The 22,212-nt window shown below is 40.2% G+C and overlaps 1 protein-coding gene across 1 annotated transcript; it reads left to right on the top strand.

The window, feature by feature from the left end:
• Positions 1–13,685: 13,685 nt before the first annotated feature.
• On the top strand, positions 13,686–14,569 carry LOC138895632 (uncharacterized). Its single transcript, XM_070180342.1, has 2 exons — positions 13,686–13,907; positions 14,024–14,569. Exons 1-2 carry the CDS (start codon positions 13,686–13,688, stop codon positions 14,567–14,569), a joined length of 768 nt encoding a protein of 255 aa, XP_070036443.1.
• The last annotated feature ends 7,643 nt before the right edge of the window (positions 14,570–22,212 follow it).

Here is a 22,212-nt window from a genome sequence, read left to right as displayed (position 1 = left end):
CACTAGTAGAAATTCGGCAAAAACCGACCAAGGTCGACTGACCAACTTTGGTCGGTCAAAAAATCGACCAAAGTTGGTTGGTTTTTCAAAATATTTTTTTTTTAATTTTTTTTTTACGAAACCGACCAACTTTGGTCGATTTTCTTTGGCGCAAAAATGCGGGAAACTATTTTTGAGTCCCGCGAAATTTATGTTTCAAGAAACCGACCAACTTTGGTCGGTTTTTCAATTAAAATAAATAAAATTATTATTAAAAAAAAGACCAAAATTGGTCGGTTAATTTGGCTGGTCATTTAAAAAAAACGACCAACTTTGGTCGGTAATTTTACTTTTTAATAAAACCGACCAACTTTGGTCGGTTATTTTCGTGCAAAAATACAATTAAAAAGTCGAAATCAAATAAAAGATAGTCTTAAAATAAAATGTACCAATGGTCTAGTAGTAGAATAGTATCCTGCCACAGTACAAACCCCGGTTCGATTCCCAGATGGTGAATTTTTTTATTACACAATTAAAATACCGACCTAATTGGTCGGAAAAAACCGACCAACTTTGGTCGGGTTTTTTTGCAATATTTTTTTTTAAAATTTAATTGACCGACCAAAGTTGGTCGGTAATTTCCGACCAACTTTGGTCGGTATACCTTTTCGACCACAAAAATACCGTTCACACGTAAATGGTCGTGTTTTGGTCGGTTTTTGGCCATTACCGACCAACGTTGGTCGGTTTTTTTTGTCGGTTTTTACCGGATTTCTAGTAATGGCAGTCTCGAAAAAATGCACATATCTCTCTACACCAATGTTGTATTGACGAACAATTTGTAGCGTTAGAAACTAGATACATGGAAATTTAATTACATATAAAGATCACCCTGGAACCCTTAATATATTGGAAGAAAACTGCCTCGCAACCTGGCCTATAAACCTGGGCGATGTGACTTGGCAACCCCACTTTAAAAATCCATATTTCTCTACCCTGATATCATATGAATTAATGGTTTGCACCGTTGAAACCTAGGATCAAATACCTTCATTTTGGTATGATATATGTCCCAAAATGACATTATAAAGCTTACGAATTTAATTTCTCAAAATGGCTCGTTACAAGGAAAATCTTAGCTCGATTTTTCCGCAACTTAAATCCGATTTTTTCCAAACTTTATATTTTATATCCAAAAATCATATATAGTTATATCATGACTTTAAATTCATTTAAATCATGATTAACAAGTTTCTTATTCATCTTAACTTAGTTAAAAATTCGGTAAACCTTTCTTATCCTTGTAGAAGGATTTCATCCTTTTAGAGCTTACATTAGATAATCTTATAATGATAGTGATGTCTGAAGTACGGGGTGTAACAATATTAAATCACTTCATATACTTTCAAAGAGGATCTCATTTCCGAGCTTACATCAATTGACTTACGATGTACTTTTACATATGAAAATATGGGGAGTAACATTATTCCCCCCTTTGGAACATTCGTCCTCGAATGTTGACTGATGTGCTTATCGGTCTCATAACATATAGATCTTGTGAATAATTTAATATTATCCTTACCATCTAGGCAATTGTTCTGTGAATAAATTCAAAGACCAGGGCATTCCCCCCTTTAGGCCTCTTCCCACATCACGACTTGTGGTCGAAATTCTCCCAATCTCGTAACTTTGACAACCTTCTGTGATGCAGCCTGTATGACTCTGTCCTTTTATGCGCGGATCTTCTCTCCTTTTTTCTCCAACTTTTTTCCAATCTCTTGGCCTTACTTTGTGAACATATACATAACTATGACAAGATGTCCCTCGGGGCATATATAGGTGTATTGAAGTTCTTTGCTTGGTACTTTGCCGAACTTACGACTATTGCTATATTTCGTTTCATAGCCTCAGTTATCTATGCTTACTGCTTTACTACATCTAGGTAGGTTATACTATACCATAACACGTACTTCGGTTTATTACTACCTAGGTCTGCTACCCAACAATATGTTACTCTCTCGTTGCTTATCCTATATGTATAAATGTAAGTCCTTTAGTTCTTCCTCATTACTGTTCATCTTAAGAATGACGGCCTAATATCATCTCATACTTTGTAACTTTTATCCATCCATTTTTGATTCACCTTAATATTGATCTATAATCTATCACTGATAACTTGAACCTTCTTACATAATACATTGTCACTAAGGCTCACGTCTCATCGGGGAACATTTGAAGTGATTTGCCTGATCCACCTACAGACGATACTATACTTCAATAACAATATTTCATAGCATCCCAACGTGATTCATCATATGGGTTCTAATCTCGTGCAACTCATGAAATCTTTTTTCTCAAAATTGTTACTCAATCAAGGACTAAACATCATCATTTTATCTATCACCATTACACCCTTATTCTAATACCTGGGCATCATTTCATCTCTTCTAACTACAACTAGTCTTAGACTCCTTTGCATTCATTAAGGCTATACTGAGCTTTCTATAACTTACGGAAACCATCAACTCTCTTGTTTTGATGGGCTTAATCTCGAGGCCTTACCTGTTCTCGTCGCCTTCTCACTCACCTTTTCATATCCTTACTCTTATCTACCTAAAACCTTGTCGCTCTATCATACTTTAGCTTACGACCTACACATATCTATTTATACTACTCGCAATCTTCCTTTAAATTGCTAGCACCATAGATTTCCTTTTGTGCCTTCTTAGTTGTCTTTAAATGTAAGCAATGACTTTTCCTGGTTGTTCTGTCACTTGTTGCATGAATACTTGACTTATCTTAGTGCCCATAGATATTGGAATTTCATGCAACCCATATAATCTTGAATATCACCTTTTGATTTTTTTTTCTCGTTCATTAGCCGCAATAGGTGCTACTTTCTTATGAAGTGCATACAATGTTGTAGTGAGACTGTTGTTACAAGACCATTTCTTCTTTATGTCATTATGCTTAAGTTGAAGCCTTCTTCCTTATTTTCTCAGCTAGTATTTCTTTGTAGTACTTAAGGGAGACCCTTTGACTCATGTAAAGTTGCGAGCTTATTACATCGTATACTCGAAAGAATTTTTGATATTCTTACTCGCCTGTAATTATCCTTAGTTACTTACCTCTGTGTTCTTGTGCTTGTAGGGTTGCTTTTGAACTGAAATTTTTGACTGTCTTCTCAGTGGCACCGTCTTTTATTTTCGTAACACTTATACGGTACCTTTAACAACCCCAACTCCTATCTGAATATTTCCCAAGGATCACGATGTCATCATATTTGCGAGACTGAATTCCCTATGTTGGGTTTCACTATGTTTATCTTGCACAATCTGCTGATTTGTCTGTATCCTCTTGTCTAGCCTTAACTAGACTCTTCGTGAATCAACTACTAACTACTAGTTGGTCTATTCTCATATCTATATTCCGTGTAATCTCACTTGGGTTATGTCCTTTGTTTGAACTTACCTCTCGCACTGGCTCCTTATGTATCAAGTGTTCATTTGTACTTATATATCAATAACAACGGGTGCAGAACCCTTACTGCTTCTCCCGGCGTCATGCTTGCATAATGTTCTGGAGTCATGTCATATCTCTAGAATCTGAATAAATGCAATCTCATTCCTTTCACCTTTTTACTGCATTCTTCCTTTACTATTCCATAGTTACCTCTTCATCTTTGGCATTATTCTTTTCACATCTTCACTGACATCTTATTCGCCTTGCGGTAACCCTTCTATACCAGGGATAATTGAATTTCTTACGCACAAGGGTGACACTTAGTGTAACTGGCACACTTAATCCCTTAAGCTTAACTCTGTGCACCGTGCTTGCTTTTGGAAAGCGTCTTCCTGAATGAGCTTTAAAGGTTTTTCTTTTGTTGTCCATTATATTATTGTCGGAATGCTATATCTAAAATTCTCACGATGTCGACTATTATAAAATCCTTTGGTCCCTAATTCATGTTCAGGTTATCTTGTTCACCAGCCCATACTGATTTCTATTACTCTGGAGGTCTAACTTTTCCTTCTGATAATCACGTTAGAGTCACCAACTCATTTCTCGAAATAGGGATATGAATTTATGGCTTATACTCTTTTATTGCCTCAAGGCCTGTCATCTCTTGTCTTTTCCTTCACTTGACTATACACTTTATCATCCTGTCATATTTTGATTTACTGTTATCACTGATTTATCACATATTACTCATGATTCTTCATTTACTCTCTTCTTATTCTCCGGCTAATATTTTTGTCCATCACTTTATTCCGAAAACTTCAACAAAATGTTCTTTCACTTTTAGCTCCCCTTGCTTCATCTCACTGGCTCTTCGGGACAACTAACATTCTCCTTTTTTTTACTAGGGGTTGGAGTCATACTAAGGTAAATATTTATCTCTTCTAGGATTCCACTGCCTATCTTCTGAAATTTCTGAACATTCCGGTATTCATATTTGACTATGCAATTCTGGAGTGCACCATCTGGATGTCTCACAAGGAGAACTATTACCATATATTGCACTATCCTTCAGAAATATTAGCTAATGATAACAATCCATCTACCATTTTTGGGTTACTCTAACCCCAGCTGAATCCTTGTATCATATCCTTCTCTTAAACTATATATGTTGGCTCCCATAGGGCATAATTGAGATGGGTGTGGTCACTTGTATATACCTCTGTTACCGTTGAAGGTAACTCAAAATGCTTATATTTCTCTGCCTGAATTGTAAATACTCATAATCTTCATTAACTAGGTACCTCGTACCCTTCTTCATCTTGATTCTTTTACTTGCTGATACTTGTGTCTACCTTCCGATTCTCTTATTCCTTTTTACCATATGAGTGGATAGATATTCTTGCCTTAGGGCTCCTTATCAAGAAGCTTACATATCTTAGTATACACATGATCTACTGAAGACCTCACATTTACTCATCATAAGCATCATGCAAAATCGAGTTCCTCTGACTTAACTCTTCCACAACCACATTCAATCTCTTACCAACTGTCTTTCTAAATGTAGGTATCATTGTATTACAAAAAATAATTAGGAGTTTGAATTCTTACAACTGAGCTCTACCACACGATCTAGAGTAAGAAGAAAGAGTGACTGTCATAAATGCCATGTAGCCTCCTGCTTATAAGTGTGGTGCACAACACACCCATAAACAAGACTCTGCTAGATACGGCTTGTAGACTCTCTAGGACAAAACTGCTCTAATACCACTTTTTTCATGACCCAAACCGATGGGCTGCGACGGGCACCCGGTGCCTTGCCTAACCGAGAACCAACGTAACGTATATTTATTATCATACCATCATGGGTAAATTGTCCATAAGTGACGTCATGAGATAACAGAATAAAATATAAGGGAATACTGGACATAGGACGACCCAACATAGAAAACAAACTTATACATGTGACATACAGGCCTATAAGGCCGACATGATCATTTGTATACTCAACACATAGGTCGATAAGGCCATACAAGTATCCATATACATGACATCTATCTACAAGCCTCTAAGAGTACATAAATATCATAAATGTCAGAACAGGGCCCCGCCATGCCAATCAGTACATGTCCAAATCATACTGACCAAATAGACAACTCCGGAGCAAATGGAGTGTACAAACATCTTCCGCTGAGTTGATAGCCTACTAGGAGAACTCTCAACCTGTCTATTAGGACCTGCGGGCATGAAAGCGTCCCCAGGCAAAAGGGACATCATTACAAATAAAGTACCGAGTGTGTAAGGCATGAAAGTAGTATATAAAAGACATGAAAGAAACATGGAGTAAAGAACTCAACCTATAATTCTGAATATCTCTATAAATCATGAAAAAATTATAATATCATGCATGTGCATATAAATGTCATACCATGCATAGGTATATGCGAGCATAATATCATCAAGCCTATGAGGGCATCCCATCATATCATCTAAGCCATTGTGGGCGAAATCATCAACGTATACCAGTTGATCAGGTGGTGGTGTGTATCTAACGCCATAAGCTTTCCCCATATCCCATATATATAATATACGCGTATATAATGCCATCTGCTCATGGGTCAATATACATGTATAAATGAAAGTAATGCATAATGAAGTAAGTCAATAAAATCTCTCGGATAAACTTTATCAACTTACGTATTTTTTTGAGACCCATGAATAGAAGATATAATAATAAGACACATGGGGAATCAACAACATAGGCACTCCTAGTTCTTCTATGAATAGAGGCATTTATGAAAGTTGTGTGTTTGCTCCTTTTGTTTGTATCGTATGGATCATGCCAAAAGGAAAGAAGGGATAGCATTAACATACCTTAACTCCATTAAGTCCTTAATACCTTCAAAGCAATTCTTCAGACAACTCAACTTAATCTACCATAGCATAAGGAGATTCAAAATCAGTGTTGAGTAAAGGCTAACTCCGCAACTTAAACTAGTAGCTTGTTTACGTAAATTTGGGCAGCATCTCCTCTGTAACAAGAGCCTCCTCTAATACCATATACCAACAACAATGACCAGAGAAATCCATAAATACATAATTATCAATAACAAGACACCGTATAACAACAACAACAACAACAAGTCACAACTAATTCACGACGAGCGGCAAGGTCCAATTGGAATCTGTATACCCTATATCACCCCTTATAGACTTCTTACTTTAACTTAATAGTATCACTAACATGATAATGAAGTCATTCATCAATGATTCCGGCCTTATACCATATATTTATAACCAAGTAAACAATCCACAATTCCAATTATCCTCAATTAGAAACTTTATTCACTAGTTCATGTCTAGTCCATCCATTTAACTTAATCAATATCAAGATAACCTTAAGAACATACAAGAACACAATATACATACCTCCTGCAGTAGCTTCAAGTCGAAATCCAAGTTATATTTAGCTTATAACATCCCTCAATGTTAATACAACATCATAGAAGTGACTTAAGCTAATCTTCACTTGCAATCTCAAGTGTTATATGTTTTTTCATCAATTCACTTGATCAACATATATACATGCATAACAACAGAAACCATATCATAATAAAATTATTTTCACCATTTTCCAGCCATAACAACATATATATATATATATATATATATATATATATATATATATATATATATATATATATATATATATATATATATATACACACACATAAATAGTGTTAAAACAACCCAATAAAAGATAACAACATCTCTTCCCCTTTCAAGTGTTATCTTGTAATTTTCATCCAAATAACTTAACCAACGCATAGATAAGATTAATCCCAAGAATTAAGGTATTATACATACTTTAAATAATCTGGAAAACCTCGAACCAAAGCTTCCCTTATCTTATAAGCACCTTAATCACATCACAACACCATAGAGACTCTCTTCTTCACTTAGGCTAACTTTGATGTTTGATTATGGTGTATTTCTTTGGAATTTGTTTGGAGCCTTTGGGGAACTGTTTGGGAGGGTTTGGAAAGTTTGAGGCTGGAAGGAGGACGAAAACTGAGCAAAGCTCATCCCAAAAAGGGTATAAGAATAAGTGATGGTCAGGCCCCAACCAAGTGGGTCCCATAGGGGCTTCCTACGCAGTTTCGCAAAAATGCAAATATCTCTCTACCCCAATGTCGTATTGACGAACGGTTTATAGCTTTAGAAACTAGATGCATGGGGATTTGATTACATATAAATATCTCCTTGAAACTCTCAATATATTGGGAGAAAATTGCCTCGCAACCTGGCCTATAAACCTGCCAGTTTCTCCGAAGTGCGGCGACGTGACTTGACAACCCTAAAATTTAAAAATCCATATTTATCTACCCCGATATCGTATGAATAAATGGTTTAGACCATTGGAAACTATATTCAAATACCTTCATTTTGGTATGATATATGTCCCAAAATGACATCATAAAGCTTACAAATTTAATTTCTCAAAATGGCCCGTTACAAGGCAAATCTTAGCTCAATCTTTCGCAACTTAAATCCGATTTTTTTCAAACTTTATATTTTATATCCAAACATCATATATAGTCATATCATGACTTTAAACTTATTTAAGTCATGATTAATAAGTCTCTTGTTCATCTTAACTTACATAAAACTTCGGTAAACCTTTCTTATCCTTGTAGAAGGATTTCATCCTTTTTGAGCTTACATTATATAATCTTATAATGACAGTGACGTCTGAAGTACGGGGTGTAATAAAATTAAATCACTTCATATACTTTCAAAGAGGATCTCATTTTCGAGCTTACATCAATTGACTTATGATGTACTTTTACATACGAAAACATGGGGTGTGACATTAGTACTTTGTTTGTTGAGCTTAAAGAAACGATCCCTTCCCTCCTCCCAAAAAAGGGCAGTATTTGAGTAGTGCCTGCAGCGTCTTCTTTTGCCATTTTCAGTGGTGGTCAACCCAATCATCAAGTTCTATACTCAAATCTGCAGGGGGAATGCATGTACAACGTTTATTTTATTGTGCAGAATTTCTTTGATGGGATGCATGATTTTCTAAATTTTGGATGGTAACATGGATGTTATATACGCGATATGCAATAAGGTAAGCTCTCGTAAGTTATACTCAAGAGAATAATGAAATCATCAGTAATTATGAGGACACTTGCATAATTCCCCTTGGGCAGTTGCCTTCCACCCTGTAAGTGCTCACTTGCAACCGGTGTTGTTTACACGCTTGTTTTGCTGCTCGTCATCCTGTTATCTTTTTTTTTGCCAAGGCATTTTCATTAAAAGATGGAATAATGTGGTGGGTGAATACTAGAAGGAATATTGAGATAACTGACCAAACCATAATAATAACGATGTCAAAGAAGGATTTTCTTCTCTCTAATTTAGGCGAAGTTCTTGAGTTTGGTATATATTAGAATTTGAGCCATATGGGAGATGTCTGGAGTTAAAAGTTGATGGTAGGCTAGAATCACGTGTTTTAGTCTTAGTTTGCACTCTAATTACTGTATTTTTCTTGTGTTTGAGCTTAAATGTTAGTGTATTGCACTTATTATGTGTTTTATGCCTTGCAGGAAATGATTTCGAGTTAAAAAGATATTCAGGAGCTAAATTGAATGAGTTGGAGCTTTGAAGTTTTAGTAAAAGCCCAAGGGATTAAACCGGGATCGCGTTCGGGGGTCGGGGGCCAAGTATAGATGTCAAAATGCGAACAAAACAAATTACTCTGTAAAAACTGCACTGTTGTTGCCCGTCAGAACATGCTCTCTGAACTTCCCCACTAGCGCCCCGCATGGGGCGGCACGAGGCGCGACACGCTTGTGTAATTTTCTCATAGTAGTTGTCCTGTTTCGGCTTGAAAAAGGTAATTTTTCCTGGACCACTCCTACAGGGTATAAATACACCAAACAAGATATTTTTGAAGGGACCTTTGACCTTGGAAGCCTTGGGAGAGCATTGGAGGCGACAAGACACGGGATTTCATCATCTTGCCGTCAATTCAATACGAGAGTTTGGATTGTAAAGTTAGATTGATGTTTTCTTATTCTTCAATTATAATTGTGATGACTTCCTCCATAATTATGGAGTAGTTTACCTTAGGGTTTGACGGACAAGGTTCTTTGATAAATATTTGTGGATTTTAACTCTAGTTCTTGCTTGATTTCATTTATGGAGTTTTGAATTATTGCAACTCTATTCATCAGTTTATTTAATCGGAAGAGGAATATCTTTGTAACGACCCGGCCGGTCGTTTCGAGAGTTGTAGCCTCGTTTCCTCATTTACTGCACTACTTGTGCTTTCTAGCTGTTATATGACCTATCGGGTTAGTTAGTTCGTATCCGGAGAGATTTCGAGATGAATGGAGACACTTAGTCTCTAAATTGAAAGCTTAAGTTGAAAAAGTTGATCGGATGTTGATTTATGTGTAAACGACCTCGGATTTGAATTTTGGTGGTTCTGTTAGCTCCGTTAGGTGATTTTGGACTTAGGAGCGCATCTGGATTGTGATTTGGAGGTCCGTAGTGGAATTAAGCTTGAAATGGCGAAAGTCAAATTTTTGGGAAGTTTGACCTGGGGGTTGACTTTTTGATATCGGGGTCGGAATCCGATTCTGAAAATTTGAATAGGTCAGTTATATCATTTATGACTTGTGTACAAAATTTAAGATCAATCGGACGTGATTTGATAGGTTTTGACGTTGTTTGTAAAATTTGGAAATTTTAAAGTTCATTAGGCTTGAATCCGTATGTAAATCGTGTTTTGGACGTTGTTTGAGGTGATTTGAGGGTTCAACTAAGTTTGTATTGGGATATAAGACTTGTTGATATGTTTTGTTGAGGTCCCGGGGGCCTCGGGTTGATTTCAGGTGGTTAACGGATCAAGGTTTGAAGTTGAAGAGTTGTTGAAGTTTGAGGGCTGCTGGTATAATCGCATCTGCGGAGTGGGAACCGCAGATGCAAGCTCGCAAAAGCGAGAAAAGGGGCCGCATAAGCGGTCAGGGATGCTTTGGGCAGAGGCTGCAGATGAGGATATGCGCGCGCAGAAGCGGTTTGCGCAGAAGCGGACTGTGGGCGCAGATGCAGAGAATGGCACAGGTGCGAGGGCATTTGCGCACCTGCGGTTTGCACAGAAACGGGCTCTGGGGCACACCTGCGAGACTGAAGCAGCCAAGTTGTTGCAGGTGCAGAAGACCTAGTCAGAACACATAAATGCAAGGCTTCTAGATTTTTCACCATTTCTAACATTTTGAGCTCGGATTCTAGAGATTTTGAGAGGGCATTTCAAGGGGAATTCTTGAGGTAAGATCCTTGTGTCCATTTTCTTCAATGATTACGTTTCCCCATTGATTTGTACACCTAGGTGGTGAGTTTTTGAGGTGTAAATTGGGGGTTTGACGCTAGGGATTTATAGGGTGAATTTGGGGGATTTGAATGACTATTTGGGGTCAAATTTTGGTAAATTTGGTATGGTTAGACTCGTGATTGAATGGGCTTTCAGATTTTGTGACTTTTATCGGATTTTGAGACGTGAGCCCGGGGGCCGAGTTTGGGCCGATTTTCAATTTTGGCTATAATTTCGTATTTTTCTTGTGGAGTTGATTCCTTTAGCCTATATTGATTGTATTATACTGCTTGTGGCTAGATTCGGGACATTTGGAGACCGATTTGAGAGGCAAGGGCATTTTGGAGTAGAGTTTAGCCCGGATTGAGGTAAGTAATACTTTCAAACTTGGTTCTGAGGGTTCGAAACCCCGAATTATGTGTTATGTGACTGGTATTGAGGACGCACATGACAAGTGACGGGCGTGCACCGTGAGAATTATGACCTGGTTGACTCCATGGCACTGTATAGTGGTTCTATCTTGTTGATATCCGTGTTTGCATCATGTGATAAAGTAATTGAGTTGTCACTCATGCTAGATATCATGTTTAGGCTTTATGCCGGTACTGTTAGGACCCATAGTGGTCATTTCTTGCTGTTGTCTTACTGATTTCATTGATATTTCGTACTCAGTCATATTCATTCATTTCATATCTTATCTCAATCTCTGTTGTTATTTATCGATGTATCATATCATTATTTTCGGGCTAGTATCATGACATTGTGAGCCTATGAGAGAGAGAGACTAGAGAGATTGATGACTCAGTGAGGGCAAGTGCCTGATTATGAGTGACATTTATGGGATCGGACTGCACGCCGCAGTGGTTATACTGATTTATGATAGCGCTTGGGCTAAAGGAGTCCCTCCGGAGTCTGCACACACCCCCATTGAGCGCGGTTGATATTATTGAGGGATGGATCTTCCCAGAACATGGATCTTGTCCGAAGTATTTTATACCTGGAGATAGTTCTTCTCCATAGGCTGGATTTGCCCTACTCGGTACCGGGTGACTGATGGTCAGTGATGTATATATTCCGGGATGGATCTTTCCTGGGCCGTTTGGGCCATATACCGTATCGAGTGATTGAGCATTTGAGAGTGTGAGCCCATGAGGTTGTCGGTATGGTGCATCACATACAGCATGTGCATTGACATGTAGAAGTAGAGGAATTTTTATGCTTCATATAGTTCAGATTTGGTCAATTTGTTTTCTGTTTTGAGCTATCTAATTAACTTGGAAGCATGCCTACGTTTCTGCACTATTATTTCTATATTATGTTGTGCCGGTTGAGTTCGTCACTACTTTCAGCCCACAGTTTGGGCTTGTTACTTACTGAGTTGGTTGTACTCACGCTTCACCATGCACCTCATATATTGATCCATGTACTTCTAGTTACAGCGGCTGCTGAGTGAGGAGTCGAGATCTCGGAGACTATCGAGGTAGCTGCATGGCGTTCGCAGGCCTTGACTCTCCTTCATTTTCCTTATCTGTATTTTAGTTCTTATTTCCTCAGACATTGTAGTAGACTGTATCCTTGTATAGATGCTCATGTACTCGGTGACACCCAAATTTTTTGGGAGAGATTTGTATTGCGTTGTGGTTTTATTTCGGTTTTTAAATGGTTTTCCTAAATATTAATTGTTTCCATTCTATTTTCAAAGTTTTTACTTGGTGATCTGGTATAATAGTTGGCTTGCCTAGTTCCACGATAGGCGCCATCACGACGGTTGGTTTTGGAGTCGTGACAAGTTGGTATCAGAGCCTAGGTTACATAGGTCTCACCAGTCATAAGCAGGTTTAGTAGAGTCTTGCGGATCGGTACGAAAACATTTATACTTATCTTCGAGAGGCTGTCGAACCCTTAGGAAATTACACATTCTTGTATTCTTGTCATGCGGATTTATTGATTCTGATAACTAAACTTCTGCCATTCTATTCTCTCACAGATAGTGAGAACACGTACTACTGGGCAGGATGGACAGCCACCAGTACCACCAGCTAGGGCCGCGAGAGGCCGAGGTCATGGTAGGGGAAGATGTGCAGCTCGCACAGCAGCTAGGGCAGCACCTGCAGATACACCAGTTTCCCTAGTTCAGGAGCAGGTTCCAGTTGTGGATGAGCCTGTGGGACTAGCTCAAGCATCACGGGTGACCATTGTGATTCCAGGCCTTAGCTCAGATATGACAGTTTGTACTGGCCTTGCTCAGGTGGTTTCAGCTCAGGAAGCAACTGCCACTTCTCAGGCGGGGGGAGGTACTCATACCCCTGTTGCCCATACTCCAGATCAGGTAGTGCAGAGACTTCAGATACCGGGGGCATTACCAGCCCATCCGGCTACAGCTGCTCAGGCCCCGGTAGTCCCCGTTATGGCAGACGATGAGTAGAGGAGACTTGAGAGATTTGGGAGGCTTCGACCTCCATCATTTAGTGGTGCTGAGTTAGAGGATGCTCAGGGATTTCTAGATAGGTACGAGCGGATGCTTCAGACAGCGGGTATTCTGGAGACCGGTGGGGTCTTGTTTACTACTTTTCAATTTTCTGGGGCTGCCTTCAGATGGTGGGAGGCTTGTGAGAGGTGCAGGCCGGTCGGTGCCGCACCACCTACATGGCTATAGTTCTTCGTTCTCTTCTTGGAGAAGTTCGTGCCGCAGTCTCACAAAGAGGAGCTGCGTAGATAGTTTGAGCAGCTTCGTCAGGATGGTATATCTGTGACGTAGTACGAGATAAGGTTTTATGAGTTGGCTCATCACGGAGTTTGGCTAGTTCCCACTGATAGGGAGAGGATTCAAAGATTCATCGCTGGCCTCACATATTAGTTGCGGTTGCTTATGACTAGGGAGAGGGTATCTGGTGCTTCTTTTGATGAGGTAGTCCATATTGCTCGGCAGATAGAGATGGTTCGTAGAAAAGAGCGTGGAGATAGGGAGGCCAAGAGGCCTCGTGGACCAGGTGATTTCATCGGTAGGGGTCGTCCTTACATGCATGCTCAGACGGGTCGTCCAGTTCACCGTGGTGCATCATCCGGCCATGAAAATATAGCTATTATCAGGGTTAGTCATCTCTCAGTGCCCTACCAGCTCAGAGTTCATCCCGTGCACCTTCAGTTCAGGTCTCATCGACACTGGGTTCTTCTAGGGGGTATTCTGGTGCTCGGGGCTCCCTCCAGTCCCCACCGCCATTCGCAGGGAGGGGTTATTTCAAGTGTGGAGATATGGGTCACATCAAGAGGTATTGTACCCGCCTTACAAGAGGTCCAGCTCAGCAGAGGATTCAGCCTACGACTCCAACTCCCGTTACTTTACCACTCGCTCAGCCAGCTCGGGGTGGAGCTCAGTCAGTTAGGGGTCGCCCTAGAGGGGGAGGCCGATCAGATGGCAGTCAGGCCCGATTATATGTTATTCCTGCCAGACCAGATGTTGTTGCTTCAAACGCAATGATCACAAGTATTATCTCAGTTTTCCACAGGGAGGCCTCTGTACGATTTGACCCTGGTTCCACTTATTCATATGTATCATCGTATTTCACTCATCATTTGGATATGCCCCGTGAGTCCTTAGTTTCATATGTTCATGTCTCTACGCCAGTGGGCGATACTATTATTGTGGACCGTGTATATCCGTCGTGTGTAGTGACCATTGGGAGTCTGGATACTAAAGTTGATCTCTTATTGCTTAGCATGGTTGATTTTGACATGATATTGGGTATGGATTAGCTGTCTCCATGTCATGCTGTTCTAGATTGTCACGCTAAGACTGTGACGTTGGTGATGCCGGGGTCGCCTAGGATTGAGTGGAGAGGTTCTCTAAACTATGTTCCCAGTTGAGTGATTTCATATTTGAAGGCCCAGCGGGTGATTGGGAAGGGTTGTTTATCTTATTTGGCCTTTGTAAGGGATGTTAGTGCCGATGCTCCTACTATTGATTCTGTTCCGGTGGTGCGGGAATTTTCGGATGTATTTCCTGCAGACTTATCGGGCATGCCGCCCGATAGGGATATTGACTTCGATATTGAATTGGTGCCGGATACTCAGCCCATTTCTATTCCTCTATGCCGTATGGCGCCGACCGAATTGAAGGAATTAAAGTATCAGCTTCAGGAACTCCTTGATAAGAGGTTTATTAGGCCTAGTGTGTCATCCTGGGGTGCACCGGTTCTGTTTGTGAAGAAGAAGGATGATACTATAAGAGTGTGCATTGATTATAGGCAGTTGAACAAAGTCACAATCAAGAACAAGTATCTTTTGCCGTATATTGATGATCTATTTTACCAGCTTCAGGGAGCGAGGGTGTTCTCCAAGATTGATTTAAGGTCAGGGTATCACCAATTGAAGATTCGGGACTCGGACATTCTGAAGACAGCCTTTAGGACCCGTTACAGTCATTATGAGTTCCTTGTGATGTCTTTTGGGCTGACCAACGCCCCAGCAGCATTCATGTATCTGATGAACAGTGTGTTCAAGCCTTATCTCGAGTCATTCGTCATAGTGTTCATTGATGACATCCTGGTGTACTCTCGTAGCCAAGAGGAGCATGCCCATCATTTGAGGATTGTGTTGCAGCAGTTGAAGGAGGAGAAGCTTTATGCAAAGTTCTCCAAGTGTGAGTTTTGGCTCAGTTCAGTGGCGTTCTTGGGGCACGTGGTGTCCAGTGAGGGTATTCAGGTGGATCTGAAGAAGATAGAGGCGGTTCAGAGTTGGCCCAGGTCATCCTTAGCTATAGAGATTCGGAGCTTTCTTGGCTTGGCAAGTTATTATCATTGCTTCGTGGAGGGCTTCTCGTCTATTGCGTCGCCCTTGACCAAATTGACCCAAAAGGGTGCTCCTTTCAGGGGGTCGAATGAGTGTGAGGAGAGCTTTCATAAGCTCAAGACTGTCTTGACCACAACTCTAGTTCTAGTTTTGCCTTTATCTTCAGGCTCTTATACAGTATATTGTGATGCTTCACGGGTCGGTATTGGGCGTGTCTTGATGCAGGAGGGTAGAGTGATTGTTTATGCTTCGTGCCAGTTGAAGCCTCATGAGAAGAACTACCTTGTTCATGATTTGAAGTTAGCTGCCATCGTTCATGCATTAAAGATTTGGAGGCATTATCTCTACGGTGTGTCTTGTGCGGTGTTTATGGATCATCGGAGTCTCCAGCACTTGTTCAAACAAAAGGATCTAAATTTGAGGCAGCGGAGATGGTTGGAGCTGCTAAAGGACTATGATATCACCATTCTGTATCATCCCGGAAAGGCCAATGTGGTGGTTGATGCCTTGAGTAGGAAGGCGGTGAGTATGGGTAGTCTTGCATTCATTCCTGTTGGAGAGAGACCTCTTGTAGTTGATGTTCAGGCTTTGGCCAACCGATTCGTAAGATTGGATATTTCGGAGCCTAGTCGGGTTCTAGCTTGTGTGGTTTCTCGATCTTCCTTATATGATCGCATCAGAGAGCGCCAGTATGATGATCCCCATTTGCTTGTCCTTAAGGACATGGTTCAGCACGGTGATGCCAGGGATGTGACTATTGGGGATGATGGGGTGTTGAGGATGCATGGTCGGATTTGTGTGCCCAATGTGGATGGGCTACGTGAATTTATTCTTAAGGAGGACCATAGCTTGTTGTATTCCATTCATCCGGGTGCCACGAAGATGTATCAGGACTTGAGACAGCACTATTGGTGGAGGTGAATGAAGAAGGATATAGTGGGGTTTGTAGCTCAGTGCCTTAACTGTCAGCAGGTGAAGTATGAGCATCAGAGACCGGGTGGATTGCTTCAGAGGTTAGAGATTCCAGAGTGGAAGTGGGAGCGGACCACCATGGATTTTGTAGTTGGGCTCCCACAGACTCCGAGGAAGTTCGATGCTATTTGGGTGATTGTGGATCGGCTGACCAAGTCCGCGCACTTCATTCCAGTTGGTACTACTTATTCTTTAGAGCGGTTGGCTGAGATTTACATTCGAGAGATTGTGCGCCTTCACGGTGTGCCAGTTTCCATCATCTCAGATAGAGGCACGCAATTTACATCGCATTTTTGGAGAGCCGTGCAGTGAGAGTTGGGCACTTAGGTTGAGTTGAGCACGACATCTCACCCTCAGACAGACGGACAGTCCGAGCACACTATTCAGATATCGGAGTACATGCTACGCGCTTGTGTCATTGATTTTGGGGGTTCTTGGGATCAGTTTTTGCCACTCGCGGAGTTTGCCTACAACAACATCTACCAGTCAAGCATTCAGATGGCTTCGTATGAGGCTTTGTATGGGATACTGTGTAGATCTCTGGTGGGTTGGTTTGAGATGGGAGAGGCTAGACTATTGGGTACCGACTTGGTTCAGGATGCTTTGGACAAGGTTAAATTGATTCAGGAACGGCTTCGTACGGCGCAGTCTAGGCAAAAGAGCCATGCCGACAGGAAAGTTTATGATGTGTCTTACATGGTTGGGGAGAAGGCTCTACTGAAGGTTTTACCCATGAAGGGTGTTATGAGGTTCGGGAAGAAGGACAAGTCGAGCCCTCGGTTCATTGGGCCTTTTGAGGTACTTCAGAGGATTGGGGAGGTGGCTTACAAGCTTGCCTTTCCACCTAGCTTGTTGAGTGTGTATCCAGTATTTCATGTTTCTATGCTCCGGAAGTATATCCGCGATTCATCTCATGTTTTGCATTTCAGCACGGTTTAGTTGGATGGTGATTTGACTTATGATGTGGAGCTGGTGGCCAAAGGATATAGCTTCAGTGAAAGTATAGTGGAGAGATCAGTCAATTGAGAAGGCTACTTGGGAGACCGAGCGGGAGATGCGGAGTAGATACCCACACCTATTTGAGACTCCAGGTGTGTTTCTAGACTCGTTCGAGGACGAACATTTGCTTAAAAGGGGGAGGATGTAACGACCCGGCCGATCGTTTCGAGAGTTGTAGCCCAGCTTCACCATTTACTGCTCTATTTGTGCTTTCTAGCTGTTATATGACCTATCGAGTTAGTTAGTTCGGATCCGGAGAGATTTCGGGATGAATGGAGACACTTAGTGTCTAAATTGAAAGCTTAAGTTGGAAAAGTTGACCGGATGTTAATTTATGTGTAAACGACCTCGAATTTGAATTTTAGTGATTCCGTTAGCTCCGTTAGGTGATTTTGGACTTAGGAGCGCGTCCAGATTATGATTTGGAGGTCCGTAGTGGAATTAGGCTTGAAATGGTGAAAGTTAAATTTTTGGGAAGTTTGATCAGGGGAGTGACTTTTTGATATCAGGGTCGGAATCTGATTCTGAAAATTTGAATAGGTCCGTTATATCATTTATAACTTATGTGCAAAATTTTAGGTCAATCGGACGTGATTTGATAGGTTTCGGCGTCGTTTGTAGAATTTAGAAATTTCGAAGTTCATTAGGCTTGAATCCGTGTGTAATTCATGTTTTTGACGTTGTTTGAGGTGATTTGAGGGTTCAACTAAGTTCGTATTGGGATATAAGACTTGTTGGTATGTTTGGTTTAGGTCCCGAGGGCCTCGGGTTAATTTCAGGTGGTTAACGGATCAAGGTTTGAAGTTGAAGAGCTGTTGAAGTTTGAGGGTTGCTAGTGTAATCGCATCTGCGGACTGGGAATCGCAAATGCGAGCTCGCAGAAGCGAAAAAAGGGACCGCAGAAGCGGCCAGGGATGCTTTGGGCAGAGGCCACAGATGCAGACATGTGCGCGCAGAAGCGGTTTGCACAGAAGCGGACTGTGGGTGCAGATGCAGAGAATGGCGCAGGTGAGAGGGTTGTTGCGCACCTTCGGTTTGCGCAGAAGAGGGATCTAGGCCGCACCTGCGAGACTGCAGAAGCGGCCAAGTTGCCGCAGGTGTGGAAGACCTGGTCAGAACCCATAAATGCGAGACTTCGAGATTTTTCACCATTTCTAACATTTTGAGCTCAGATTCTAGAGATTTTGAGAGGGCTTTTCAAGGGGAATTCTTGAGGTAAGATCCTTGTGTCCATTTTCTTCAATGATTACGTTTCCCCACTCATATTTATACCTAGTTGGTGAGTTTTTTAGGTGTAAATTGGGGGTTTGAGACTGGGGATTTAGAGCGTGAATTTTGGGGATTTGAATGAACCATTTGGGGTCGAAGTTTGGTTAATTTGGTATGGTTAGACTCGTGAGTGAATGGGCTTTTGAATTTTGTGACTTTTGTCGAATTTCGAGACATGGGACCGGGGGTCAGGTTTGGGCCGATTTTGGATTTTGGCTATAATTTCATATTTTTCTTGTGGAGTTGATTCCTTTAGCCTATATTGATTGTATTGTACTGCTTGTGGCTAGATTCGGGACGTTTGGAGACCAATTTGAGAGGCAGGGGCATTTTGGAGTAGAGTTTAGCCCGCATTGAGGTAAGTAACACTTTCAAACTTGGTTCTGAGGGTTCAAAACCCAGAATTATGTGTTATGTGATTGGTATTGAGGACGCACATGCCAAGAGACGGGTGTGCTGGCGTGCACCATGAGAATTGTGACCTGGTTGACTCCATGGCACTGTATAGTGGTTCTATCTTGTTGATATCCGTGTTTTCATCATGTGATAAAGTAATTGAGCTGTCACTCATTCTAGATATCATGTTTAGGCTTTATGTTGGTATTGTTGGGACCCATAGTGGTCGTTTCTTGATGTTGTCTTACTGATTTCATTGATATTTCGTACTCAGTCATATTAATTTATTTCATATCTTATCTCAGTCTCTGTTGTTATTTATCGATGTATCATAACATTGTTTTCGGGCTAGTATCATGACACTGTGAGCCCGTGAGAGAGAGACTGGAGAGATTGATTATTAAGTGAGGCCGAGTGCCTGATTATGAGTGGCATTTATGGGATCGGGCTGCACGCCGCAGTGGTTATACTAAATTATGATAGCGCTTGGGCTAAAGGAGCCCCTCCGGAGTCTGTACACACCCTCAGTGAGCGCGGTTGATATTATTGAGGGATGGATCTTCTCCGCGGGCTGAGTTTGCCCTACTCGATACTGGGTGACTGATGGTCAATGATGTATATATTCCGGGATAGATCTTCCCTGGGCCGTTTGGGCCATATACAGTACCGAGTGATTGAGCATTTGAGAGCGTGAGCACATAAGGTTGTCAGTATGGTGCATCACATACAGCATGTGCATTGACATATAGAAGTAGAGGAATTTTTATGCTTCATATCGTTCAGATTTGGTCTATTTTTTCCTGTTTTGAGCTATCTAATTAACTTGGAAGCATGCCTACGTTTTTGCACTATTATTTCTATATTATGTTGTGCCGGTTGAGTTCGTCACTACTTTCAGCCCACAGTTTGGGCTTGTTACTTACTGAGTTGGTTGTACTCACGCTACACCCTGCACCTCGTGTGCAGATCCAGGTACTTCTGGTTACGGCGGCTGCTGAGTGAGGAGTCGAGATCTCGGAGACTATCGAGGTAGCTGCATGGCGTTCGCAGGCCTTGACTCTCCTTCATTTTCCTTATCTGTATTTCAGTTCTTATTTCCTCAGACATTGTAGTAGACTATATTCTTGTATAGATGCTCATTTACTCGGTGACACCCCAATTTTTGGGAGAGATTTGTATTGCGTTGTTGTTTTATTTCGGTTTTTAAATGGTTTTCCTAAATATTAATTATTTCCGTTTTATTTTCAAAGTTTTTACTTGGTGATCTGGTTGAGTAGTTGGCTTGCCTAGTTCCACGATAGGCGCCATCACGATGGTTGGTAATTTTGTGGTCGTGACAATCTTCGTGATTATCTTTGCATTGTTTTGTTTTATTTAATTCATTGATTCTCTTGAGTAATCGAAAGAGCTTGTTGAATAGTTGATTAAATCGAGTTAAAAGAATATTCGAGAGACGTTTTTCTAAGGACCAATCTATTAACACATGCTTGCATACTTCACAATGCTTATATTAGTTCACCTCATAGAGTTAAGATTTAATCAAGAGAGGAGTTTTGACTACACGTTTGAACTAATCATCTAGTGAATTCGTGAGAATCATTAGAGCATTAAAGTGAATTAAACTAGAGTTACATCCCAAATAGCTATCTTGCACCTATCATGTCAAACCGTTATTCCTCACATTGATAATAACCCAGCTTTGCGAATTTCTAATTTCTTATTGTCAATTGTCAATTGCTTTATTTTAGTAGTTAATATTAGTTTATAATTATTTAATTCAAGTGTTGATCCTCCTGAATAGCAATTAAACCTGAAATTAATCAAAAATTATTTAAATTGAATCGTCATGAAATAATATTATACTATAATATTTTTGATTAGCGAGTATAAATTTAAAATTGTGTTTTGCGGTGGTCAAAATTTTGGCAACTACATACCAATTAGGATATCGTCTCCCTAGGTGATGTAATATCTCAGTAGCAGGTTGCTTTGTTCAAGATATGATATATTACGCGTTTGTACACTAGCATGTACAGAAATCAATAAAATCGGATAAAGAACGGCTTTTAACTACACACAGACGTCAAGAGTACTATTTTTGATATATTGTGTTTTTATTAGTTTTTTGTTTTCCTTTGCGTGACGACGCTAACACATTAAAATAAAGGTTGTGGTGTAAAACTCATCTCCTTCTGTCTTCTACCTATCGCAAAGCTCACACATTTCTCCTTGCATTAAATATGCGTTACTTCAACAGCTTCTGCTAAATTCACTGAGAAAATATATATATATATATATATATACACACTATATTAAGAGGGATTGTGGTATCCAACAGCGGTAAAGTAGAAAAGTTGAAGACCAAACCTGAAAGGTTCATTATATTCGTGATGTGATAATGACACTGCAGTAGCCAGTATATATATAACAACTAGAGGGAAGACAAGTGATGTTATAATCGTAGCTTATCACCGGATAGTGGGCTAAGTTTGCGAACACAGAAATGTATATTTATAATAAAGAATCAAATTAGGCTAGACTAAAGAAACATCTAGTTGCTTGCTGTGGGGTTTAGAATATTTTCGCGACTGTTGTGTCTTTTTGCTGTTGTTCGATTGGGAAGAGGGTCATTAATCAAGGATAATAAAAACTTTGGTTGCTAGATTTAGCAAAAAAATGAGAGAATTTTTTTAAACAATAACTAAGATTTGATTTATTTATGATATTCAATGTAATTTTTCAGGTGCGTTTTCTGCTATTTTTGGTGTATTACTAGTGTCGGGTACAATTTTTTATGTTTTTTAGGACAACATGTGATAAATTACATATTGAAAAAATGACTACAAGAGACTACTCGATGATCTAGATAATCATTCTTAATTGAAGTTCTCTATTCTTTATATTAGTGTTAAAACCCGGATTTAATATATTAGTATTAATCTTATTAAATTATGATTTAATATATTATATTA

Source organism: Nicotiana tomentosiformis, chromosome 7, assembly GCF_000390325.3.
Source record: "Nicotiana tomentosiformis chromosome 7, ASM39032v3, whole genome shotgun sequence".
NCBI lineage: Eukaryota > Viridiplantae > Streptophyta > Magnoliopsida > Solanales > Solanaceae > Nicotiana > Nicotiana tomentosiformis.
This window is presented reverse-complemented; position numbering and strand designations above follow the sequence as displayed.

Bases quoted from the DNA above. Each gene is read 5' to 3' on its own strand.
- LOC138895632 (XM_070180342.1), top strand. From the start codon at position 13,686: ATGACTAGGGAGAGGGTATCTGGTGCTTCTTTTGATGAGGTAGTCCAT. The intron at 13,908-14,023 runs GTTAGTCATCTC...GGCTCCCTCCAG, and splicing joins AAAATATAGCTATTATCAGG to TCCCCACCGCCATTCGCAGG.